At 45.3% G+C, this 27580-nt stretch overlaps 1 protein-coding gene across 1 annotated transcript in view; it reads left to right on the top strand.

The window, feature by feature from the left end:
* Positions 1-27580, top strand: part of LOC137334324 (E3 ubiquitin-protein ligase RNF123) — a 370362-nt gene that overhangs the window by 101377 nt on the left and 241405 nt on the right. The window contains exons 25-30 of the mRNA XM_067999016.1: positions 7837-7920; positions 11876-11983; positions 12807-12984; positions 15034-15108; positions 18127-18214; positions 19198-19285. Coding sequence (XP_067855117.1) covers positions 7837-7920; positions 11876-11983; positions 12807-12984; positions 15034-15108; positions 18127-18214; positions 19198-19285 — 621 coding nt within the window. The remainder of the gene's footprint in view (positions 1-7836; positions 7921-11875; positions 11984-12806; positions 12985-15033; positions 15109-18126; positions 18215-19197; positions 19286-27580) is intronic.

The raw sequence follows: 27580 nt of genomic DNA, 5'->3' as shown, positions 1-27580 counted from the left end.
TTTTTAACTGCTTTCTCAACCTCTCCTGCCACCTTTTCAAAGATTTGTGCATATATACCCCCAGGTGTCTCTGTTCCTGCACCCCCTTTAGAACTGTACCATTTAGTTTATGTTGCCTCTCCTCATTCTTCCTGCCAAAATGTCTCACTTTGCACTTCTCTGCTTAAATTTCATCTGACATATGTCTGCCCATTTCACCAGTCTGCTTATGTCCTTTTGAAGTTTATTACTATCCTCCTCACTGCTCATTACACTTCCAAGTTTTGTGTCATCTGCAAATTTTGAAATTGTGTCCTGTACACCCAAGTCCAATAATATATATAAAAAAAAACAGTGGCCCTAGCACTGACCCCTGGGGAACACCAAAGTATACCTTCCTTCAATCTGAAAAACAACCGTTCACCACTACTGTCTGTTTCCCGTCACATAGCCAGACAACGTAGCCATTCAGCCCTCGGCTGTGACCAGCCTGGACTTTTAGTTTTAGCTAATGAGAAACTCTGTTGGTCCTAAGTCTGCCTCTTGCTCTGAGTGTTGTCTGAATTTCAAAGAACTCTAGTTTTAACCCTTCAGGTTTTCCCAGAATTCAGCAGTGTGTTTTAAGACACCACTTTTCGAGCCACTTAAAAGACCACATTTTGAGCTCACCCTATCACACAGCGAGGTGGACCTGAGCAGCTCAAAGTTTTGTTTAAAGCAGTGTGGATAATGGTCAGCCACTCTGTTTGCTTTGTGTCCTCAACTGAAGTGGGTTTCGAGTTGTTTCTATTTATATAGCACCTTTCATGACCTCAGGACGTCCCAAAGTGCTTTATAGCCAATGAATTTCTTTTGAAGTGTAGTCACTGTTGTAATGTAGGAAATACGGCAGGCTTATCAAGATTGCGGCCCATGGAATAAAGGGGGCAGTAGCAACATGGATACAGAATTGGCTAAGGGACAGGAAATAGAGAGTAGTGGTGAACTGTTGTTTTTCAGATGGGAGGGAGGTGTACAGTGGTGTTCCCCAGGGGTTAGTGCTGGGACCACTGCTTTTCTTGATATATATCAATGACTTGGACTTGGGTGTACAGGGCACAATTTCAAAATTTGCAGACGATACAAAACTTGAAAGGGTAGTAAACAGTGAGGAGGATAGAGATAGACTTCAAGAGGATATAGACAGGCTGGTGGCATGGGCGCACAAGTGGCAGATGAAATTTAACACGGAGAAATGCAAAGTGATACATTTCGATAGGAAGAACGAGGAGAGGCAATATAAACTAGAGGGCACAACTCTGAAAGGGGTACAGGATCAGAAAGATCTTGGGGTATATGTGCATAAATCATTGAAGGTGGCAGGGCAGGTTGAGAAAGTGGTTAAAAAAGTATACGAGATCCTGGGCTTTATAAATAGAGGCATAGAGTACAAAAGTATGGAAGTCATGATGAACCTTTATAAAACACTAGTTCGGCCACAACTGGAGTATTATGTCCAGTTCTGGGCGCCGCACTTCAGGAAAGATGTGAAGGCCTTAGAGAGGGTGCAGAAGAGATTCACTAGAATAATTCCAGGGATGAGGGACTTTAGTTACGTGGATAGACTGGAGAAGCTGAGGTTCTCCTTGGAACAGAGAAGGTTGAGAGGAGATTTGATAGAGGTATTCAAAATCATGAAGAGTCCAGACAAAGCAGATAGAGAGAAACTGTTCCCATTGGCGGAAGGGTCAAGGACCAGAGGACATAGATTTAAGGTGATTGGCAAAAGAACCAAAGGTGACACGAGGAAAAACTTTTTACACAGCGAGTGGTTAGGATCTGGAATGCACTGCCCGAGGGGGTGGTGGAGGCAGATTCGATCATGGCCTTCAAAAGGGAACTGGATAAATACTTGAAAGAAAAAAATTTGCAGGGCTACAGGGAAAGGGCGGGGAAGTGGGACTAGTTGGATTGCTTTGCATAGAGCCAGCGCGGACTTGATGGGCCGAATGGCCTCCTTCCGTGCTATAACCTTTCTATGATTCTATATGGGAGCCAAATTGCGCACAGAAAGATTCCACAAACAGCGATATGATAACGACCAGATCATCTGTTTTTGTAGTGATGTTGGTTGAGTGTTGGCCAGGACACCGGGGAGAACTCCCCTGCTCGTCTTCGAATAGTGCCATGGAATCTTTACGTCCACCTGAGTGGGCAGACGGGGTCTTGGTTTAATGTCTCATCCGAAAGGTGGCATCTCTGACAGTGCAGCACTCCCTCAGTGAAGTGTCAGCTTGGATTATGTGCTCAAGTCTCGAGTGGGGCTTGAACTCTCAACCTTCTGACTCAGAGGTGAGAGTGCTACCCACTGAGCCACAGCTGACATAGTTATGATGAAAGAAAAGCTGCTGTTTGAGATTGTTGCACCGTACAATGCATTTGTTGAGAAAGGTACTTAATGGGAACAGAATGATGCATTTCCAGTATAATACATTATATTAATGAGCTTTTATTGGGAGCTTGTCTGCTGCAGTGCAAGGAGAATGGATGGCATCTGCTGTCACCTCAAGCAGTCAGCTGTACACAATCCGCCTACTTAGAGAATGGATGGCATCTACTGGCAATCCCGTCTCTGTAAGCTCTGTGTATCATTTCACTCTAAGGTCAAAAAAAGTGTATACTTTACATTCATGTGTACATGATAGCTCTGGGATTTAGAAGCCCCTTCCTGCCTGCTCTTTGCCATACTTTGGGCTTCAGCAAATTCAAACATTTGGATCTTATGGGAACAAAGCGAGAAATAAAAACCTTCCTCTCTGTTTCCTGCTTTTCCTCCCTGCATTTTGGCTTCAGCCAAAGGGGAAAAGTGCCTTCCCATAATAATTTGTGCTGGGATGCCCTTCACTGTGTTGTATCGCTAGGTACACACTATCTCGCTCGCTCGCGCGCTCTCTCTCTCTCTCTCTCTCTCTCTCGTTCTGTTTGTCATGCCAATTGCACTGTATTCGCAATCCATTTTCAACTTGCTTTTGCACCCCTCCCCCCCCACCCGATGACACTGTTAGTGATGGTGGCTTATGACAGAGCCATATCGATCAGAAGGTTCCTGGTTCACCAACTGGCCTGTGCTGTGCTAACTGGGATGGTAATACAAACCCTACAATGGGCCAGGAGAGGAAAATCAACCAGGCTTCATGCTCCTAGAATCATAGAAACATAGAAAATAGGAGCAAGAATAGGCCATTCGGCCCTTCGGGCCTGCTCCGCCATTCAAGATGATCGTGGCTGATCATCTAACTCAGTACCCTGTTCCTGCTTTTTCCCCATATCCCTTGAGACCTTTAGCATTAAGAAATATATCTATCTCCTTCTTGAATACATCTAATGACTTGGCCTCCACTGCCTTGTGTAGCAGAGAATTCCACAGGTTCACCACCCTCTGAGTGAAGAAATTTCTCCTCATCTCGGTTCTAAATGGCATACCCCGTATCCTGAGACTGTGACTCCTAGTTATGGATTCCCCATCCATCGGGAACATCCTCCCTGCATCTAGTTCACTTTCTGTTCACTTGCTCCTGTTCACTAGCTCCTGTTCACTTTCAAGTGACTCCCATAAATCACTGCCTGCTGTGCCATGTTGTTTGCTGTAGTAGAATTTGTAGTTATTTCAATTCAGAAAGGGCTCTGGAGCGTGATGAGTGATTGTCACCCAGTGGACCAGGCACTGTGCAGTTGGCCTTTATGTGGCTGATAAACTACAAGTTCAAGGCTTGATTTGAGTTCCTTTCTCTTTTCAGATGAACGAGTCAACAGGATTAACATGACATCTTGGTATGGTGGGATCTGGCTATTAGATATTGGTCCTGGGCAAGACTACACTTCCCTTTGGGCGCCCAGTGTTTTGAGTAGTAGAGCTGTCCAAACAGCACGTTATTTACCTCAATATGTCAGGTTTGTGCGTGTACCACGTCAAACAGTTTAGCTAATGCAGCGCCTCTGAACAGGGTCCAGAATGTTGTGACTACCTATTTTATAAGATGTGTTGCGGGAGGTCACTCAGATAAAAGTGACCTGCCGAGGCACATCTTCCTTTCAAGGAGTTTCAGGAAAATCATGCCATCGTGAGTTAAGTGCCACATTGAGGCAGTGTTGAATGGATTGAATCGTGAGCTTCATAGTAGATCTCTGTAAACATATCTCTGGTTTTCCACGTTTCTAGGGAGGTGCAGGTGAAAGCAGACATAGTGACAGAATGCAACAAAATACCAGTGATTGTACAATGCTCAGACTTGAAATAAAGAGCAGAGGTATCTGTTACAAGCGTCTGCAAAGCACTTTGATGAAGACGGCACACTCGCAATGTCAAACCTTGCCTTTTCTCCTGACAGATGTTGAATGACCTGCTGTGTACTTCCAGCATTGCTTCTTTTTCAGTATTTGTTATTTATCAGAAATTATCTGTACACTTAAAAGCTTCTTTCAGCAGTCTTGGTCTTATATTCCAGCTGTGGAAACAGCTGGGCAGACCACAGAACCGACCCTGATATCCAGCTGTGGAAACAGCTGGACAGACCGCACAATCATACAATCATAGAAGTTTACAACATGGAAACAGGCCCTTCGGCCCAACATGTCCATGTCGCCCAGTTTATACCACTAAGCTAGTCCCAATTGCCTGCACTTGGCCCATATCCCTCTATACCCATCTTACCCATGTAACTGTCCAAATGCTTTTTAAAAGACAAAATTGTACCCGCCTCTACTACTGCCTCTGGCAGCTCGTTCCAGACACTCACCACCCTTTGAGTGAAAAAATTGCCCCTCTGGACCCTTTTGTATCTCTCCCCTCTCACCTTAAATCTATGCCCCCTCGTTATAGACTCCCCTACCTTTGGGAAAAGATTTTGACTATCTACCTTATCCATGCCCCACATTATTTTATAGACTTCTATAAGATCACCACTTAACCTCCTACTCTCCAGGGAAAAAAGTCTCAGTCGATCCAACCTCTCCCTATAAGTCAAACCATCAAGTCCCGGTAGCATCCTAGTAAATCTTTTCTGCACTCTTTCTAGTTTAATAATATCCTTTCTATAGTAGGGTGACCAGAACTGTACATAGTATTCCAAGTGTGGCCTTACTAATGTCTTGTACAACTTCAACAAGACATCCCAACTCCTGTATTCAATGTTCTGACCAATGAAACCAAGCATGCTGAATGCCTTCTTCACCACCCTATCCACCTGTGACTCCACTTTCAAGGAGCTATGAACCTGTACTCCAAGATCTCTTTGTTCTATAACTCTCCCCAACACCCTACCATTAACGGAGTAGGTCCTGGCCCGATTCGATCTCCCAAAATGCATCACCTCACATTTATCTAAATTAAACTCCATCTGCCATTCATCGGCCCACTGGCCCAATTTATCAAGATCCCGTTGCAATCCTAGATAACCTTCTTCACTGTCCACAATGCCACCAATCTTGGTGTCATCTGCAAACTTACTAACCATGCCTCCTAAATTCTCATCCAAATCATTAATATAAATAACAAATAACAGCGGACCCAGCACCGATCCCTGAGGCACACCGCTGGTCACAGGCCTCCAGTTTGAAAAACAACCCTCCACAACCACCCTCTGTCTTCTGTCGTCAATCCAATTTTGTATCCAATTGGCTACCTCACCTTGGATCCCGTGAGATTTAACCTTATGTAACAACCTACCATGCGGTAACTTGTCAAAGGCTTTGCTAAAGTCCATGTAGACCACGTCCACTGCACAGCCCTCATCTATCTTCTTGGTTACCCCTTCAAAAAACTCAATCAAATTCGTGAGTCATGATTTTCCTCTCACAAAACCATGCTGACTGTTCCTAATCAGTCCCTGCCTCTCCAAATGCCTGTAGATCCTGTCTCTCAGAATACCCTCGAACAACTTACCCACTACAGATGTCAGGCTCACCGGTCTGTAGTTCCCAGGCTTTTCCCTGCCGCCCTTCTTAAACAAAGGCACAACATTTGCTACCCTCCAATCTTCAGGCACCTCACCTGTAGCTGTCGATGATTCAAATATCTCTGCTGGGGGACCCACAATTTCCTCCCTAACCTCCCATAATGTCCTTGGATACATTTCATCAGGTCCCGGAGATTGATCTCCCTTGATGCGCGTTAAGACTTCCAGCACCTCCCTCTCTGTAATATGTACACTCCCCAAGACATCACTATTTATTTCCCCAAGTTCCCTAACATCCATGCCTTTCTCAACCGTAAATACCGATGTGAAATATTCATTTAGGATCTCACCCATCTCTTGTGGTTCTGCATCTGAGAGAATATCAAAGGCATCTGCCCCATGTTATACCTCACCTGGTATATTCAGAAGTGGGATGGGTTGAAGAATTGTCCCATCCCTCACACTGATGTCCCTCAAGCGCAAAAATGTTACGAACGAAATGCAAAATGAAGCATGAGTTTTAACTTGAGGCTTTTACCATGTTGCGAAGTTCAGATATTAAACCATTCAAGCCTTCTAATCATGTTGATGTTACTGATCTCATGGTGCTGGAACACTTTCAAAGTACTGAGGAACTTTGAATTACTTGAGCTCCACTCCAGTGTTTCTGGATGGATCGCAGTCTTTCCCATTCCCATTCCCTTTCCCCTTCCAATTTCGTATTGGTGTCAGCTGTGGCTTAGTTGGTAGCACTCTTGCCTCTGAGTCAGAAGGGTTCAACTCCCACTCCAGAGACTTGAACTCATAATCCAAGCTGACACCGTCTTTCGGATGAGACATTAAACCAAGGCCCCATCTGACCCCAATATTTATCCCTCAACCAACATCACTCAAACAGATTAACTGGTCAATTATCTCACACTTGTTTGTGGAATCATGCTGTGCGCAAATTGGTTGCCATGTTTCCCTACATTACAACAGTGACTACACTTAAAGTGTTTCATTGGTTGTAAAGCACCTGAGGTCGTGAAAGGCGCTATATAAATGCAAGTTCTTTTATTTTATTCTGTGCTAATGGTGTAATATGCGGAAGTCAACCTGGCGATTACAGGGCTACTTTTTCCGTAAAGGCCACCTACAGTTAGCAGGGTCAAGGTCCCTAACTTTCCAAGGTACTTTATAAATAAAATAAAGGCTCATCAATGACAAGCATCTGTACAGCGTGTTTAACGCAATAAAATCTCTCAAGTCACTTCCCATAGGAGGAAACGGACAGAACGGAGAATTAAGAAAAATAACCCAAAACATGATTTGAAAGGTAAGTTTTGAGGTTTTTAAAGGGAAGGAGCAAAGTGGCAAAGCGAAAAGGTTTAGGGGACGGAGTTGCAGAGACTAGGATCTAGATTGTTGGAAACTCTGCCCCCAAATGAGGAACTGCAGGAGGGATGAATTTGAAGTCAGCCAGGAGTTGGGCTGGGCCTGAAAGGATGAAATCTTGGTCAATGATCGTATTTTTTTAATAGTTATTCGTTCATGGGATGTGGGCGTCACTGGCAAGGCCAGCATTTATTGCCCATCCCTAATTGCCCTTGAGAAGGTGGTGGTGAGCCGCCTTCTTGAACCGCTGCAGTCCGTGTGGCCTTTGAAGCCCTTCACAGATCGAGCGGGGAACCACCGTTTGGCTTAGCCTGAGCGAGCAGCTGGGGAGTGGGAGTGGGAGGGGGATGGAGTCAGGAGAAGAGTACGGAGTTTTTCGCAGGAGACTCATTATGAGCTGATGTTACTGTGACTTAAACACCGTTGCTGTTAGGTTTGCAGTGATTCTGTTGGCATGCTTTCAATCCTCAAAACCCATCTTGTTTATTATTGACAAAATAACATTGTGGATGAGTTGCATTCAGCTCAACTCTGTTTGTGTTCGTAGATGGTGGGGGTGTCGGACGATGTCCATGAATATGCAGTGGCCCTGAAGGATACCGAGGACAAGATTGCCCGATGTCCTGCAAAGGTAAGTGAATAGACGTTTACGCAGGTGAGGTGCAGTGTATCAGTGACAAAGGCACATATGGCATTTTGGTAGGTTATACAAATAAATAATTAATTTGCTCCCCTGACCATAGCTGCGGTACAGATCCACAGACACTGGTCGGTCTCCACTCTCGCCCGGGTGCTCATTCTTCGGATCTGAGTCTTATTGGTGAATGTTGGCAGACTATTGACTCTGGGAGCCATCCTGAGCATTCATAGAATCTTACAGCACAGAAGGAGGCCATTCGGCCCATCATGCCTGTGCTGGCTGTTTGAAAGAAATGACCAACTCGTCCCACTCCCCTGCTTTTTCCCCATAGCCCTGCAAATTTTTCATTTTCATGTATATATCTAATTCCCCTTTGAAAGTTACTATTGGATCTGCTTCCACCACCATTTCAGGCAGAGCATTCCAGATCACAACAACTCGCTGCGTAAAAAAAGAAAATTCTCATCTCCCTCTGGTTCTCTTTCCAATTGTCTTAAATCTGTGTCCTCTGGTAACTGACCCACCTGCCAGTGGAAACAGTTTCTCCTTATTTACTATCAAATTTTGAACACCTCTATTAAATCTCCCCGTAACCTTCTCTGTTCCAAGGAGAACAATCCCAGCTTCTCAAGTCTCTCCACAAAACTGAAGTCCCTCATCCCTAGTACCATTCCAGTAAATCTCTTCTACATCCTCTCTAAGACCTTGACATCCTTCCTAAAGTGTGATGCCCAGAATTGGACACAATACTCCAGCTGAGGCCGAACCAGTGTTTTATAAATATTTAGCATAACTTCCTTGCTTTTGTACTCTATGCCTCTATTTATAAAGCCAAGAATCCCGTATGCTTTTATAATGGCTTTGACAATCGTGATATCAAGAAACGGCTGATTGCACTGGATACGGCAAAGGCTGTGGGCCCCGACAACGTCCCAGCTGTAGTGCTGAAGTCTTGTGCTCCAGAACTAGCCGCGCCTCCAGCCAAGCTGTTCCAGTGCAGCTACAACGCTGCCAGCTACCTGATAATATGGAAAATTGCCTGGGTATGTCCTGTCCACAAAAAGCAGGATAAATCCAATCCGGCCAATTACTGCCCCATTACCGCCCCATCAGTCTACTCTCAATCATCAGCAAAGTGATGGAAGGTGTTGTCGACAGTGCTATCAAGCGGCACTTACTCACCAATAACCTGCTCAGTTTAGGTTCCGCCAGGACCACTCTGCTCCAGACCTCATTACAGCCTTGGTCCAAACATGGACAAAGGAGCTGAATTCCAGAGGTGAGGTGAGAGTGACTGCCCTTGACATCAAGGCAGCATTTGACCGAGTGTGGTACCAAGGAGCCCTAGTAAAATTGAAGTCAATGGGAATCAGGGGGAAAACTCTCCAGTGGCTGGAGTCATGCCGAGCACAAAGGAAGATGGTAGTGGTTGTTGGAGGCCAATCATCTCAGCCCCAGAACATTGCTGCAGGAGTTCCTCAGGGCAGTGTCCTAGGCCCAACCATCTTCAGCTGCTTCATCAATGACCTTCCCTCCATCATAAGGTCAGAAATGGGGATGTTCTCTGATGATTGCACAGTGTTCAGTTCCATTCGCAACCCCTCAAATAATGAAGCAGTCCGAGCCCGCATGCAGCAAGACCTGGACAACATCCAGGCTTGGGCTGATAAGTGGCAAGTAACATTCGCGCCAGACAAGTGCCAGGCAATGACCATCTCCAACAAGAGAGAGTCTAACCAATTCCCCTTGACAACCAACGGCATCACCATCGCCGAATCCCCCACCATCAACATCCTGGGGGTCACCATTGACCAGAAACTTAACTGGACCAGCCATATAAATACTGTGGCTACGAGAGCAGGTCAGAGGCTGGGTATTCTGCAGCAAGTGATTCATCTCCTGACTCCCCAAAGCCTTTCCACCATCTACAAGGCACAAGTCAGGAGTGTGATGGAATACTCTCCACTTGCCTGGATGAGTGCAGCTCCAACAACACTCAAGAAGCTCGACACCATGCAGGACAAAGCAGCCCGCTTGATTGGCACCCGATCCACCACCCTAAACATTCACTCCCTGCAGTGTGTACCATCCACCGGGTGCACTGCAGCAACTCGCCAAGGCTTCTTCGACAGCACCTCCCAAACCCGTGACCTCTACCACCCAGAAGGACAAGGACAAGGACAAGAGCAGCAGGCACATGGGAACAACACCACCTGCACGTTCCCCTCCAAGTCACACACCTGACTTGGAAATATATCGCCGTTCCTTCATCGTCGCTGGGTCAAAATCCTGGAACTCCCTTCCTAACAGCACTGTGGGAGAACCTTCACCACAGGGACTGCAGCGGTTCAAGAAGGCAGCTCACCACTACCTTCTCGAGGGCAATTAGGGATGGGAAATGAATGCTGGCCTTGCCAGCGATGTGCACATCCCATGAACAAATTAAAAAAAATCGTATCTTGTCCTGTCCGAGTGACCCCAGTTGATAATGATCAGGAGCAAGAACCTAGGCTGAGTTTTTCCCCTCGTGAACCCAAGGGCACCAAGACTAACTGTTGCCCCCCGGGATGAATGGAGTCAGCACTGGCCTAGAATTGTACCTGGGTCCTTCCTGGTCTGTACGGCTCAGCTGCTCACTGGATAGACCTGTTTGACCCATCAACAGAGCTCAAACACCTTGAATGCAAACCAATTTCATGTTTTGGTGATTCACTCTGATTCACTGCATTTCCTGTTTCAGATTTCCAGCATTTTTGAAAGTGATGAGCACATTAAAGAGCAGGTGGAAATGTGAAGCAGCTGGGGACCGAGCAAGTCACAGACCATCACGTACCAACAGGATAATGTGATCTGCCCAGCCTGTTGATACATGTTGGATGTTCTCTATGCAAAGTTTATGAATGACGTTGTTCGTACTAATAGGAGTGGAGTAGCCACTAACTCTGGATACAGGCCAGTTAATAAGCAGAAGCAGTGGGCTTACAGTCCTGATCATGGATGAATGCAGTGATTATTAGACATGGGGAGGGAGGGCTGATGTGTTTAAATATCTAACATCAGTGAAGGAATATCCAAAAAAACATTGGCATAAAACATAGTAATTCATTGCCATGCACTACAGGCTGACAGGTGTGCCAGGGAGTTGCTGTGATGATATTGATTTCACAGTGATGGGCTCCATAAGGAAATCCAGATACATGCAATTGAGACCAACCTGGATGTTGATGTGGAATGTCCTAAGTGCTGGAAAATCAGTGCCACCACTCAAATGAGGGTTTCCAGGTTTCCCCATGGAGCTGCTGCATGATTCACCATAACTGGTGGGCTTAAGGAGCTTACAAACATGGTCACAGTTCCCATGTGCATGCTTTGCTTTAATTTTTATTTGTTACACACAATACCTGGAAACAAAATCCACATTGTATTTCTATAGGTGATTTGATCAATCACCCAGTATCTTCAGCACAAAACTACTCACTGATGCATCACACATGAAGCAGTGGTATCGTGCCTTGACCCTTCCACCATCTGCCCAGGTACAGGGCTGCCCCTTCAGTGCCCTTTCCCCAGTAATTGGGCTGCCCCCCCCCCATGCCACATCTCCATGGTAAGGGCTGCCCCTCCTGTGCCACATCTCCATGGTAAGGGCTGCCCCTCCTGTGCCACATCTCCATGGTAAGGGCTACCCTTCTAGTGCCCTGACCCCAGGGAAAGGGCTGCCCCCCTGTGCCACATCTCTAGGGGTAGGGCTGCCCTCCCAGTGCCCTGTCCCCAGGGTAAAGGCTGCTCCCCTGTGCCCTGTCCCCAGGGTAAGGGCTGCCTCCCCTGTGCCACATTTCCAGGGTAAGGGCTGCCCCTCCTGTACCCTGTCCCCAGCTACAGGACTGAAATTGGTTTATGATCATCCAGGAATTTCTAGCTTTAACTTGTGCCTTTTTCCTTTCAGAGGAGGGATATCCTGGATGAATTGACCAAGAGTCAGAAAGTCTTCTCTGAGAAGCTGAATCATCTGAGCCGACGGCTAGCCTGGATCAATGCCACCATCTACTCCAAGGTAATGCGGAGCACAGAACTGGGAATATCGATATGAAGCGCCACTCCCCTCTTACCTGGAAACCTGGAGCTTGGAAAACGAGGGGGAGCTCTGGACTCATGAGTCGGTCAGGGTGAAGTAGTGTATGTCGTGCAGGCAGTGGTTTATAAAAACATTGCCCAGTTGTGTGCGGTTTATATTGAAATGTTGCTGAGTGGGGAGGGAAATCCCTCTGGAGCATTGAGACCTTTCTCAGCAGCACAGGGTTAACATTGCATCGTGACCACCCGATGATTCTAATTAATAGATCATTTAATTTAATAGATCGTGGCGACCCAGTTGTGCAAGGCTCGGGATAGGTTAGATATTGGGCGGTGATTCTTTTCCCAGAGGATAGTAGCTCTTTGGGAGAGTTGCAGTCGTCTGTGGGTAATGTTAAGCATGGTCAACGTGGTCTCCTGGACTGGTTTTCAACCACCTAAGGGGGTCCGAGAGGAATTTTACAGTTTTTTTTTCCCTAATTGGCCATGTGTTTTTATCTTTTTGCCTCTCCCAGGAGATTACATGGTTACTGGTGGGTAGGGGGATCGTATATCATCATGCTTCAGCCATTCGGCTGTGTGGGGCAGGCTTGATGGACAAAATGGTCTTTTCCTGCCCCTCATTTTCGTACATTCATATTCAGATTTCATTCAATCAGAGTTATTTCCAGTGCTACAGATGGCAGCGTTTAGTGTGAATCTAACATGCAATACTCTTCTGCCCGATTTATTAGTGCGTGGTTTTATTTTAAAAGTGGTGGTTGTCTTCGCCCCAGATGGAGTAAAACTTGTTCCTGTTTCAGGAGAAGATGCTGGACATCTACTGGCTGTTGCAGGTGTGCGTACGTGTAATCGAGCACAGCGACCGAACCAAGACACTCTTTGCTTTCATGCCAGAGTTCTACATGAACGTTGCCATGAACAGCTACAGCGCTCTGAAGAATTACTTCAGCCCAGTCAACAGCATGGACGAGCTGCCTGGTAAGTGCAGGGCAGGTGGGTTGGTGACACAGTGAGCCCCGTGCTGGATTTGGAAAGAGTTTTCTGCTCCTGGAGGATTTGCCTGAGATTTACTCGCACTCCCTCGAGAGGTTAAATCTTTTGAGGAAGGCTCGTGAGTCTAGGCTACATCTGCTTGACTGGAAGGAACAAGCTCGATGGGCTGAGTGCCCTTTTTCTGTGGGGTAGTTTTGAAGGCTTCCCAAAGTCCCCAGTATAGCTGAGTGCTGTCTCATTTGGTTACCACCCCCAGCTTTAATCAGTGTATTGAGTAAGGTGGGTTCAAATGAATCAAACCGTTGCTGTGAGGCTTTGAGTCACTACAGTTTGTGTACTGGCTCTAGGTTTGTTGGAGCGAGACATAATTGCTACATTCTCAATGTGATTTCAAATACCAAATTGCATGAGAAAATAACATTATGTTACCACATGTTGAGGGCAGTTAAATGGTTTCGGAGGCTGCTGGTATCAAATAGTTATTGATTATTTTATACCAGCTTATTATTCTCCTGAGCAGCATCTAAAATTATATTAGGAATATGACACCTGCTGCGATTCTAGTTCAGGATTTTTTTATTCAATCAGATTCACCCGACACATTAACCCGACTTCTCCCTTTACAGACAATAAATCCTTGGTTTTGTTTTATAAGGAATACTGTTGCTTTGAGGGTACTAACATTTGAATTTGACTCTCTGCTCCCGAGTTCCCGGTTTGAGTCGCACTAAGTGGGGAGATGCTGAGTGGATTCTGCAGTGTCTCCCTTAAACTGATAGGGAAAATCGGATGGTGATATCCTGCTTGAGTGCTACCTCGTGACATCGATAAACAAATCCACAGGAGTGATGGTCTGAGAGCAGGCTGCCCACCTCCTATCTTTGAACAGAGGGAAGAGCCCCCTCAGCGACACGGATAATTTACAGTGGGGAAACTACGTTACTCAGAAATTGCATTTACTTTTTCTTTGAGTAGATTATGTCAACAATAACGTAAGGCACAATGGATCAGGTTTGCGATCTCAGGCATATTCCTGTGGGGCTTTGCCAAGCAGTGATGAGGAATCTCCCCAGTGGGAGGGTGAGCCACCCTCCTGGTGGCTCTCTCGTCTCATGGTGGCTGTTTCAGGTGCCTGGGAGCAGGTTGCAATGACCACCATCTTAGCTGCAGAAGGGTCAGTTCAAAACCGGATGGGGGTTGTTGGGGCATTTAAAAAAAAGAAGCTGGTGTGAAATGAGAACAATCGTGCATTTACACAATGCTCGTGTGGAAATGCAAAAACTGTGCATTTTGCACATTTGTGATCGGAGCTGTTTCTAGGTGATGCGCACCACTGATTTTTTTTATTCGTTCATGGGATGTGGTCGTCGCTGGCAAAGCCAGCATTTATTGCCCATCCCTAATTGCCCTTAAGAAGGTGGTGGTGAGCCGCCTTCTTGAACCGCTGCAGTCCCTGTGGTGAAGGTTCTCCCACAGAGCTGTTAGAAAGGGTGTTCCAGGATTTTGACCCAGTGACAATGAAGGAACGGCGATATATTTCCAAGTCAGGATGGTGTGTGACTTGGAGGGGAACGTGCAGGTGGTGGTGTTCCCACGTGCCTACTGCCCTTGTCCTTTTTGGTGGTAGAGGTCGCGGGTTTGGGAGGTGCTGTCGAAGAAGCCTTGGTGAGTTGCTGCAGTGCATCCTGTGGATGGTACACACTGCAGCCACTGTGCGCTGGTGGTGAAGGGAGTGAATGTTTAGGGTGGTGGATGGGGTGCCAATCAAACGGGCTGCTTTGTCCTGGATGGTGTCGAGCTTCTTGGGTGTTGTTGGAGCTGCACTCATCCAGACAAGTGGAGAGTATTCCATCACACTCCTGAAGTCAGGAGGTGCGTTACTCGCCGCACAATACCCAGCCTCTGACCTGCTCTCGTAGCCACAGTATTTATATGGCTGGTCCAGATTGATGCTACTGTGAGGACTATCTGTGTCAGTATCTGCATGTCTCAAGTTGTAACGGGGCCATCAGCAATCAATACCTCTCTCCACAGGATATCAGGAGACGCTCAGTCGATTGGCTGCCATCCTCGCCAAGCACTTTGCTGACTCTCGAATTGTGGGAACGGGTGAGTCCTTGTTCTGGGGCAGGATGTGCGCAGTACATTACATAAATCCTTGGGGAGGGAAGTTTCTTTTATTTTAATGGTGACAGAGTATTCATCCAGACTGTAAAGGGTCTCTTGGTAGATTGGAGAAATTATAGGCATCAGGAGTCACTCGTTTGAGGCAACATTTGGCTGTGCAACTCGTACTGTATCTGGGCAAAGAAAGTCCAGGAACTGAGCTAACCCAAGGGGTGTAAATGGAAAATGGATTGGGTCCTTTGGCTTTGTTTGCTAAAAGGAGTTGTCCTTTATAATGCATTTTTAAAAATACACACATTCCCTCTTCTCTGTAAAGGGTGCTTTATCTTAAAATTCTTCTATTTTGCCTGAAAGGGAGGTGGAAGCAGATTCAATAGCAAATTTCAAAACGGAATTGGATAAATACTTGAAGGGGAGAAAATTGCAGAAAGTCTCTATCAAGCACAGGCCACTCACTGCCCCAGAAAATCTCTATCAAGCACAGGCCACTCACTGCCCCAGAAAATCTCTGTATCAAGCACAGTCCACTCATTGCCCCAGAAAGTGTCTGTATCAAGCACAGGCCACTCACTGCCCCAGAAAATCTCTGTATCAAGCACAGTCCACTCATTGCCCCAGAAAGTCTCTGTATCAAGCACAGTCCACTCACTGCCCCAGAAAGTCTCTGTATCAAGCACAGTCCCCACTCGCTGCCCCAGAAAGTCTCTGTATCAAGCACAGTCCACTCACTGCCCCAGAAAGTCTCTATCAAGCACAGTCCACTCACTGCCCCAGAAAGTCTCTGTATCAAGCACAGTCCCCACTCGCTGCCCCAGAAAGTCTCTATCAAGCACAGTCCACTCGCTGCCCCAGAAAGTCTCTGTATCAAGCACAGGCCACTCACTGCCCCAGAAAGTCTCTGTATCAAGCACAGTCCACTCACTGCCCCAGAAAGTCTCTGTATCAAGCACAGTCCCCACTCGCTGCCCCAGAAAGTCTCTATCAAGCACAGGCCACTCACTGCCCCAGAAAGTCTCTGTATCAAGCACAGTCCACTCACTGCCCCAGAAAGTCTCTGTATCAAGCACAGTCCCCACTCGCTGCCCCAGAAAGTCTCTATCAAGCACAGTCCACTCACTGCCCCAGAAAGTCTCTGTATCAAGCACAGGCCACTCACTGCCCCAGAAAGAATGGACCCTTGGCCAGAATGCCAGCCTGTGCTTCTGCTCTGCACTTTGCTGGTGGTTGTTTGGAAACGGCACTGATAAGAGGTCAGAGAGCAGGCCAGCCCTAGCCAGATGGGAAAAGGAAACAATGAAAAATTAGACAGGCTTCATTTTTTAAGTATAAATCTGGGAGACTGGGCGGTGCAGTGAGCTAGACAGTAGCCTTTGGCCTGTGGAACCTGGATTCAGATCCAGCCGTGACTGTTTATCTGGCTGATGGGCTTCTAAGTGGAGTTCAGTTGGGACACTCTGTCAAGATCCTAGTGGACACTAGGCCCACAGCACAAAATTGATGCTAATTTGGGAATAATTGACACTAAACTTGCAGTCTCACTCTGAGACCACGGGATGAGGAAAATGTTACAAGGCAGTAAGGAGCACTCCTCTGTTGGTACCGAGGCATATTGTTAGGGAAGAGCAGAGCGAGCTTTGCTCTGCTTCTCACTGTGTTATACCTAACCTGGGAATGGGAGGCAGTAATGGAAAGTGTGCCATTCCCAGCATTAATATCCCTCATCTTGATGGTCACAAAATTCATTAAAAAAATAGCGGGCTATGTCTTTTTAAGTTTCAAAATTAAAAGTGTGAGGTTATGCACTTTGGCAGGAAAAATCAGAGAGCAAGTTATTATCTTAATGGCGAGAAACTGGAAAGTACTGCAGTACAAAGGGATCTGGGGGTCCTAGTGCAAGAAAATCAAAAAGTTAGTATGCAGGTGTAGCAGGTGATCAAGAAGGCCAATGGAATGTTGGCTTTTATTGCTAGGGGGATAGAATATAAAAACAGGGAGGTATTGCTGCAGTTATATAAGGTATTGGTGAGACCGCACCTGGAATACTGCATACAGTTTTGGTCTCCATACTTAAGAAAAGACATACTTGCTCTCGAGGCAGTACAAAGAAGGTTCACTCGGTTAATCCCGGGGATGAGCGGGTGGACATATGAGGAGAGGTTGAGTAGATTGGAGTTCAGAAGAATGAGAGGCGATCTTATTGAAACATATAAGATTGTGAAGGGGCTTGATCGGGTGGATGCGGTGAGGATGTTCCCAAGAATGGGTGAAACTAGAACTAGGGGGCATAATCTTAGAATAAGGGGCTGCTCTTTCAAAACTGAGATGAGGAGAAACTTCTTCACTCAGAGGGTAGTAGGTCTGTGGAATTTGCTGCCCCAGGAAGCTGTGGAAGCTACATCATTAAATAAATTTAAAACAGAAATAGACAGTTTCCTAGAAGTAAAGGGAATTAGGGGTTACAGGGAGCGGGCAGGAAATTGGACATGAATTTAGATTGAGGTTAGGATCAGATCAGCCATGATCTTATTGAATGGCGGCGCAGGCTCGAGGGGCCGATTGGCCTACTCCTGCTCCTATTTCTTATGTTCTTATGTTACCCCAGGAGATGTCTTTTTCTGCTCCTTGGAAAGAGTAGATTGAAGAATTCCCTTTTTCTTTTCCTCTCAGATTCAGAATGTTGTATTCTTGTACGTTTTATTACATGGGACAAATATGGGTATCATTATGTCATCATTACCTCCCTCTGTGTTTCCTGTTGACAAATCTGTTTGTGTTGAGGCATATTATTTAGGCCGAGTTGAAGGAGATATAGCCAATGCCATGCCTAATTTGTGAGTGCTTGATGGGACAGTGTAGAGCGAGCTTTGCACTGCATTTTCGACTGCTCGATAGTGACACTGAGTGGCAGAAGTGGAAAATATTCCATTCCCTAGCATGATGTACCTCATTACCCCTTCAGATAATAAAACCTTTTGACTTGACTCTCTCTCTTGCCTCTAGATATTAAGGATTCTCTGATGCAGGCTCTTGCCAGCTATGTCTGCTACCCACACTCCCTGCGAGCTGTCGAGCGCATCCCAGAGGAGCAGTAAGTACAAACAGCATCAAAGAGACTTATCAAGCGCAACATTGGAATCGGGTGTCATTTAGTAGAAGGCAGAACACAGTTCAGGGGCCTGAATCTACTGACACTGAGGAGGAGTCATAAATTAAAACATGGTGGAGACCTGGGAACAGACTGCCATTCTCCTGCAGTATGGTCCAGTGAGACCAAAAAGGGGAGAATAATGTGTGGAGATTAATAGGAAACCCCCAATTCAAGACCCCATAAGTGATAGATGTGTTGCAGTTTTCATTCTCTCGTTTCCCTGTCAGGATGGAACAGGGCCAGAGAAGGGAGTGAGAGGGCACAAACTGATTCACACGTCAATAGCTGGCTAACCAGAAACTCCACTCGTTATAAACTCTGAAGATAACAGTTGGTTGGTCAGTGGTTCTGTGTTAATGAATTCTGCCAATTTGATTTGAAAATAGACTGAAGCACTTGAGTTCAACTTTGAAAAACCTGGAGGATAGAAATGGCGGCCACAGAAACAAACTTTAGGGAATAGTGAAGTTTGTTGCCCTATCCGATAATAAGATTTGAAAGTATGAGAATCTTCTTGAAACTTTGATCCTCTGGAACAGTGATGCACTACTTGTGCTCTTAAAGGGGAACAATTTTCATCAAAATACGTTTGGCAAATTTTTTTTGTTTGCTGAATACTCAACACAAAGTTTGTGTTGAAAAGCAGCACGTCAGAAACATGTCATCGTGTTGCTTGTGAGTTGCACACAGCGTGGTTTCTCCTGTGCATTTCTTGCTGATGGTTGAAAGCATAAAACAGCAACAAGTGTAGCTAGTTCTATTAACATTTCAGTCTGTAACCCTTCAACCTTTCTTCATCTCACGTACATTGTCACTGCTGTCAATGCCACAACACAAGGAACTCTTTTACTGGCACAACTGATGAGCTGTTAATAAGTATTGGTAACTTGGAGTGATGGACTCTTGTGTCTTTGTGTTTGCAGACGTGTGGCCATGATGAAGAATCTCTTAGCTCCGTATGAACAGCGGCCTTGGGCCCAGACCAACTGGATCCTAGTGCGACTCTGGAGGGTACGTTTATGTCTTCCGTTACACATGGATGTTGCTTAAGTTTAAACAAAAATTTCAAAACACTGGACAATTTCCCTTTTATTGTTGCTCATTTCAGATAGGCTTACTGTTTACACGTGTCTTTTTAAATGGGACCATTACTGTAGGGGAGCGCTTCTATTGTAAACATTTCTCAGCGGTGTCTCTTTTCCCCTCACCTCTATCTAGTTGTTCTTCAATTACTAAAAAAAAGCTCATAAATGATCTGAAGCTAGGCTAAACTTGTAGATTATACAAAGTTAATGAAGTGGAGATGCCGGTGATGGACTGGGGTTGACAAATGTAAGGAATCTTACAACACCAGGTTATAGTCCAACTGTTTTATTTAAAAATCACAAGCTTTCGGAGGCTTTCTCCTTCGTCAGGTGCGCTCACCTGACGAAGGAGAAAGCCTCCGAAAGCTTGTGATTTTTAAATAAAACAGTTGGACTATAACCTGGTGTTGTAAGATTCCGTACAAAGTTAATGAAGGTAGTAGACTGCAAAGCTAAAGATGAATATACTTGGGAATTGGGCAGACAGGTGGCAGATGAAATTCAATGTAGAGAAATGCAATGTGCTTCACATGGGGACAAAAAATCCAGGAAGGAACTATTACTTAAATGGAAAGAAAATAATGTGCATGGAAAATGAAAGAGATCTGGGGGTCCTGATTGATCATAAATTGAAGCTATTGCTACAGTGCTCAGTGGCAATGAGAAAAGCAAATCAGATATTGGGATGTATTAAAAGGTCGATATTGAGCTAAAATAGTGAGGTAATCCTGCCACTTCATAAATCATTGGTGCGACCGCACTTAGAATACCGAGGACAGTTCTGGTCACCACAGTACAAAAAGGATATGGCAGCTATTGAAAGGATACAGAACAGAGCAATCAGAATGATTGAGGGGATGGAGGGATTGGATTATGAGGATTGATTATGTAAATAGAGCATGTTCTCACTAGAAAAGAGAAGGTTGAGAGGTGATATAGAATCATAGAATCTTACAGCACAGAAGGACGCCGTTCGGCCCGTCGTGCCTGTGCTGGCTCTTTGAAAGAGTTTGTCCAATTTAGTCCCACACCCCAGCTTTTTCCCCATAACCCTGCAAATTAGTCCTCTTCCAAGTACTTGACCAATTGCCTTTTGAAAGTTCCTAAGGAATCTGCTTCCACCACCCTTTCAGGGAGTGCGTTCCAGATCTTAACAACCCTCTGTGGAAAAAAATTTCTCCTCATTTCCCCTCTAATTCTTTTGCCAATTATTTTAGATCTATGACCTCTGGTTACTGATCCACTTGCCAGTGGAAACAGTTTCTCCCTACTTGCTCTATCAAAACCCCTCATAATTTTTAACACCTCTCTTTAACCTTCTCTGATCTGAGGAGAACTATCCCAGCTTCTCCAATCTCTCCGCATAACTGAACTCCCTCATTCCTGGTATCATCCTGGTAAACCTCCTCTGTACCCTCTCCAAGGCCTTGACATCCTTCCTAAAGTGTGGTGCTCAGAATTGAACACAATACTCCAGCTGAGGGCTAACCAGCGATTTGTAAAGGTTTAGCACAACTTCCTTGTTTTTGTATTCAGTGCCCCTATTTACAAAGCCAAGTATCCCACACGCTTTCTTAACCGCCTTATTAACTTTCCCTGCCACCTTCAAACATTTTTGAATATGCACCCCCAGGTCTCTCATGCACCCCTTCAAAATAGTACCGTTTAGATTATACTGCCTCTCCATGTTGTTCGTCCCAAAGTGCATCGCTTCACATTTGTCCGCATTAAATTCATCTGCCATGTTTCTGCCCATTTCAAAGTCTGTCTATGTCCTCCTGAAGTCTGTTACTATCCTGCTTACTATTTACTATGAAATTGTACTCCCTATATCCAAGTCCAGGTCATTTATATATAACAAGGAAATACCGAACCCTGGGAGACCCCACTGCATACTTCTCTCCAGTCAGAAAAGCATCCGTTCACCACTACTCTCTGCCGATTACGTACCCAAGTTACCATAATACAATGTGATTCTATTTTCCGAATAAGTCTGTTACGTGGTACTTTATCAAATGCCTTTTGAAAGTCCAAATATACAACATCTACTGCACTACCTTCATCAACCCTCTCTGTTACTTCAGCAAAGAACTCAATCAAGTTAATCAAACATGATTTGCCTTCAACAAATCCATGCTGACCGTCCCTTAGTAACCCATGCTTCTCCAAGTGAGAATTAATTTTGTCCTCGACAATGGGCTCTAGTTTTCCCACCACTGACATCGGACTGATTGGCCTGTAGTTACCAGGTTTATCCCTGTTCCCTTTTCTGAACAGGGATGTAACATTTGCAATCCTCCAGTCCTCTGGCTCCACTCCCCTATCCGAGGAGGATTGAAAGATTGTGGCCAGAATTTCTGCTATCTCCACCCTAGCTTCCCACAGCAATGGTAGGATGCATCCCATCTGGACCGGGTGATTTGTTAACTTTGAGTGATGACAACCTATTTAGCACTTCCTTTCTATTTATTTTTATCCTATCCAATATCTCTATTCCCCCTCCTCGACTGCGACATTAACTTCATCCTCTTTTGTGAAGACAGATGCAGATATAATTGATGCTTTTTATGATTGTAAAGGGACTAGATAATGTAGACCATGACACATTGTTTCACGTTGTCCAGAACAGTGGAACCAGAGGAGACGGCCTGCACTTGAAGGGGGGTAAATTCAAGACTAATGTGCAGCCACATTGGCCCTGATATTAACTGGGGGGTGGGGGTTGGTTGCAGGGAGGGTGTGGGGGAGCCCTGTAGTGGGCAAAGAACCCGGCAAGGCCAGGGATGTGGAGACCCTGCTGAGCTTAACGGCAAGGCATCATTTCAATAATTCAGACTCTTGCCCGATAGCTGGCCAGATTGACCGCCTGGCTGGCGGAAGGGAGTGGAAATTAGCGTCAGGAGGCCACAGCCGGGGACCTATGCAAGATGGGGGCTGTGATTGTTCTCTCCCTGTGGTGAGGTTAAAAATAAGTTGCAACGCCGATGACATTATTGGGCTGTGACTTTTGACTATTAATTAGGCCTCTGCCTTCATTTTGCGGGAGTCTCATCGATGGCCTGATTTTGGTTTGTACAAATTTAAATGGCCGGGAATGGGGTTGGGTTGCTCAATCCCAATATTTTAAACGCCCCCCCCTCCCCCGCCTGTCGGGGATTGGGGGGGATTAAAATCAAGGCCATTATTTCAGTGAGCGAGTGGTCAATCTGTGAGACAGGCTCCCTAGGGAGACGGTGGAAGCAGTTAGTGTTGATTCATTCAATTAATCCGAATTAGATAAATTTCCTTCAAAAGGTAACATTTTGTGATACGGTATATGAGCAATTTGAGACGTGACATATGGTTAAGTGTAGCATGCTTTGGAGGAAAAAGAGGACTTTGGACCTAGGTTCCCAAAGCTTCCCACCACTGGGGTTTTCTGTCTAGGTCTTTTTGTAGACTAATTGATAGAGATTGATTGCCATGATTAATCAAGAACTCCCATTATCATTGTATCATGTGACTACCAGGATGGTAGAAGGCTTTGGACTTTGGTCTTTTTAATGTCTAGCAATTCCTATGTCCCTAAACTCCCACCTACTTGAAGTTATTGAAATTTTAACTCTGCCACGGCAACTGAGGTTTTCCCAGCTCAGTCACCATCCCATGTATCTAGGAATGGCCTGAACACTGATCTTTGGGATTCTCAGTGGAACCATTCACTGGTCGTGTGCTGACGTTAGTGGACCAGGCGTGTGTAGAATTTCAATATGGAGGATCCCTGTACTGTGAGCAGCACTCCACCTCACTTCAAATGATAAAATTAGGGCTTTTCTTTTGTTTTGAGGGTCTGAGATTCAGCAATGCAAAGTTAGTTTCAAGGTTGGGGGGGGGGTGGGTGGGTGGGTGGAGATAAGAAAGGTCAGGGGAAAAATCAAAGACTGGGGTGCGGGAGATCGAAAAGGCCGTGGTGGGGGGGGTGGTGGGGGGGTGGTGGGTGGAGATCGGAGGGGTTCATCGGATCGCCAGGAGGGAGGCCGATTGGTGGGATGGGGGTCGTTGGGGGGAATGCAGGTTTGCTGGGGGGGCTGGGAGAAGCATTCCTGCTCCTCCTGGCCCACAAACAGTGCTGGAAAGGCACTTACCTGCTGGATCCGGACGTTAATGACTCGGACTTGGGTGTAGAGGGCAAAATTTCCATATTTGCAGATGACACAAAACTTGGAAGGGTATTAAACAGTGAGGAGGATAGTGATAGACTTCAAGAGGATATAGACAGGCTGGTGGAATGGGCGGACAGGTGGCAGATGAAATTTAATGCAGAAAAGTGCTAAGTGATACATTTCGGTAGGAAGAACGAGGAGAGGCAATATAAACTAGAGGGCACAATTCTAAAAGGGGTACAGGAACAGAGAGATCTGGGGGTATATGTGTACAAGTCATTCAAGGTGGCAGAGCAGGTTGAGAAAGTGGTTAAAAAAGCATACAGGATCCTGGGCTTTATAAATAGAGGCGTAGAGTACAAAAGTATGGAAGTCATGATGAACCTTTATAAATCACTGGTTCGGCCACAACTGGAGTATTGTGTCCAGTTCTGGGCACCGCAATTTAGGAAAGATGTGAAGCCCTTCGGGAGAGTGCAGAAGAGATTTACTAGAATGATTCCAGGGATGAGGGACTTTAGTTACGTGGATAGACTGGGGAAGCTGGGGTTGTTCTCCTTGAAACAGAGAAGGTTGGGAGGAGATTTTAAGATACCAGCTCTTTATTCCAGACCTTTTTTTAAAAACAGAATTCAATTCCTCAAACTGCCATGATGGGATTTGAACTCACATTCTTTGGACTATTAGGCCATTCCTCTGGAAAGACGCTTTGGGGGGGATTTTAACCCCCCCCCTCCCCAGGACAGGCAGGAGTGGGGAGATGGGGGATGGGGGTTAAAATTTCAAAAACTGGAAACCCGAACCTAACGCGCCTACTTCCGGTTTTAACTGGGGTGGGTTGGCGGGGGCGCGGGTGATTAACCTGCTCTCGAGAGGCAGGTCAGTAAATTAAATATTTTTATGAAGCTGCGTGCCTTAAATTTTAAGACAGTTTTAAATTTAACGCCTGCGGGCCAGATTTTCCAGGCCTCGGGAAACCTGGCAGCTGAAGGGAGGCAAGAATCGTAGAAAGGTTACAGCACGGAAGGTGGGCTCCCATCTCCCCTGTTTTTTTGCCGAGCTCCACTGCCTTTTTGTGATCCTAGTAAATTGACTTTAAGATCTTCATTTTCATACTCACACTTGGCCTTCCACCCTCCCCACCCCCACACAACACACCGACTCAGCAATCTCTTACAGCCTCCGTTTTTCCAGTGCTAGATTAGTTCTTAAACACTACTCCACCATGGGTGGCTGTTCTTTCAGTCACTACCTATGCCTTCTGGCACTCCCTCCCTAAATCCCACTTTTCTTCCTGGGTTTCAAAATCCCCCTAAGATTGTTTTGTCTGTGCCTTCACTTTCTCCTCCTCCTCCTCCTCCCATTTTGCTTTTCCCTTTTCTCCAGCTGGTCATTCACCTTTTCTTCCATCTGTAAGATACTCATGGGATAGTCCGCAGGCAGCAATCCATAGTGGTCTAAAAATCTTCACCGCTGCATCTGATCAAAGACAGCGCAGCGATATGTTTCAATCAATCCTAATGAGAAGGATTGTCATCACTTTCAGCTATTGAAGGTGATGAAAAGGGAGCTAGCCGGGATGACTGCTCTCTGAAGTCAGCAAGCCTTAATTGAAACTCATAAATTACTGATTTCACCACCCCAACCCCCTCATGCTCACATGTGCCTCGTGCATATTTCATGACTTCACAATCTCCTTCCAAGCTCTCAAAAATTCACAAACTTTGTTCACGTGCTTTCAACCTTGCTTCAAAAAAAAGTGAAACAAATTTGCTGGAGTCTTGCCTTTTCCCCAAAGCTTGAGTTTGTTGAGGTGATTTGTCAAATCAGCCAGACTGCAACAAATGTAAGATCCCTTGGTTGTGTTCATGTCATCTAAAAATGTAGCCATTTCTGCATGCAGTTCAAATCACTGAGCTCCTGTGAAAGACATAATGTTCAACTTTTCTCCGCTTCTTTAAGAAAAATAGTGAATTGGTGACTATTTAAGCCCTGTGCCTGTATGAAATAACACTAGACATCATTGGCTGGTATTCATCTGACAGCACATTTGATAAAATATGCAAGGACGAGCGGGGAGTTCTCCTCATGTCTTGGCCAATATTTATCCCTCGACCATTATCACTAAAACAGATTATTTATCGCGTTGTTGTTTGTGGGAGCTTACTGTGAGCAAATTGGCTGCTATGTTTCTCTACATTACAACAGTGACTTCACTTCAAAAAGTACTTCATTGGCTGTAAAGCGCTTTGGGACATCCTGAGGTCATGAAAGGCACTTTCTAAATGCAAGTTCATTCTTTCATCTAACATCATTCCTTGCATACTCCCTGTCACTAAATGCTTTGCATTGTTGTGCAGTTCAGACAGAACTAACGAACTTGCTGAGGTTTGTAAAAAGCATACAGCAGGAAATCAGTATAGCAGATTTCACTAGATTACAGAACTTTTAACTTGTACCTCATTAAGTACAAAAAAGATGCAACCTGCGCCCCACTAATTCTTAGTAATACCAAACATTGACCTGCGTCTGTAACAGAAAACTTACACGTGAGGTTTTGTCCAACCACCACAGAATATCCACGAGCCATCTCCACACAGGCTGCAGTACAGGGTTTGAGAAGGACTGAAGATCTGGGAGCTTGCTGCCTGGGATATGCCTTTGATATCTTTTGAAATTCAAAACAGGGCTACAGGAAATCAAAGCTTGTCCTCCATAGTACAACCAAGCTTAGCAAACTCGATTTTAAAATTCTCATCCTTGTTTTGAAATCCCTCCATGGCCTCGGCCCTACCTATCTCTGTAACCTCCTCCAGCCCTACAACCCTCCGAGATCTCTGCGCTCTTCCAGTTCTTGTCTCTTGCGCATCCCCGATTTTAATTGCTCCACCATTGGCAGCCGTGCCTTCAGCTGCCTAGGCCCTAAGCTCTGGAATTTCCTCCCTAAACCTCTCTACCTCTCTCCTCCTTTAAGACACTCCTTAAAAGAAAAAACACCTAACTCTTTGACCAAGCTTTTGGTCTCCTGTCCTAATACCTCCTTATGTGTCAAATTTTGTTTGATAATGTTCCTGTGAAGTGTTTCGGGATGTTTTACTATGTTAAAGGTGCTATACAGAGGAGTCTGAGGGGAGATTTAATTGAGGTGTATAAAAATTATGAGGGGCCTAGATAGAGTGGATAGGAAGGGCCTGTTTCGCTTGGCAGAGAGGTCAATAACCAGGGGCATAGATTTAAAGTAATTGGTAGAAGGATTAGAAGGGAATTGAGAATTTTTTTTACCCAGAGGGTGGTAAGAGTCTGGAACTCATTGCCTGAAAGGGTGGTAGAAGCAGAAACCCTCATTGCATTCAAAAAGTACTTGGATAGGGCCAAGAGCTGGAAAGTGGGATTCGGCTGGATTGCTCTTTTTTGGCCTGTTCAGACACGATGGGCTGAATGGCCTCCTGTGATTCTACGATCCTTTATAAATGTAAGTTGTTGTGACATTTTCCAAATTCCACCCAGGTACTGGACCCAAACTCATTTACACGTTACCAAACCCTTTATCCTCACTTGACTAATCTCAGGATAAAGTCAGCAGCCTGTGTTCTCTCTATTAACTTTCCAATCAAAGAAATCTTTGCCTAGCAATAATGTCTTCGAAGTGACATTTTACAGTCATTGCAATGCGGTCAGTGATTTTTATTCTCTCCGACATTTCGATAATGAGTCAGCAGACATGGATAGTAAGGAGATTCTCTCAGCGTGCAGTAATCAAAATTAAAGTGATCACATCACATGAAGAGATGTTAAAACATACAGTTTATGACTTGGAATGTGATATCACCCCACAAGACTCATCAAAAACACACTTATTGTCAATTCGGTAGTATTTTGGCTTTTGTAAAATCATTGCTGCACACACCAACCATCCCTGCTGTTAGCAGACTGTGAATCCCTGCGTCACTGAGTGAATCCGTTACTTACTCTGAGTCCCTGGCAACCATCACCAGCCATTTTCAGTTTTAAGAGTTTTAATTAATCAGTAAATAAAATGCATTAGGTTGCTGGTTATGAAGTAAATTATTTTAAATTGA

The sequence above is a fragment of the Heptranchias perlo genome, chromosome 17, assembly GCF_035084215.1.
Source record: "Heptranchias perlo isolate sHepPer1 chromosome 17, sHepPer1.hap1, whole genome shotgun sequence".
Lineage (NCBI taxonomy): Eukaryota > Metazoa > Chordata > Chondrichthyes > Hexanchiformes > Hexanchidae > Heptranchias > Heptranchias perlo.
Note: the sequence above shows the minus strand (reverse complement) of the source record. Positions and strands in the feature narration are given on the sequence as shown.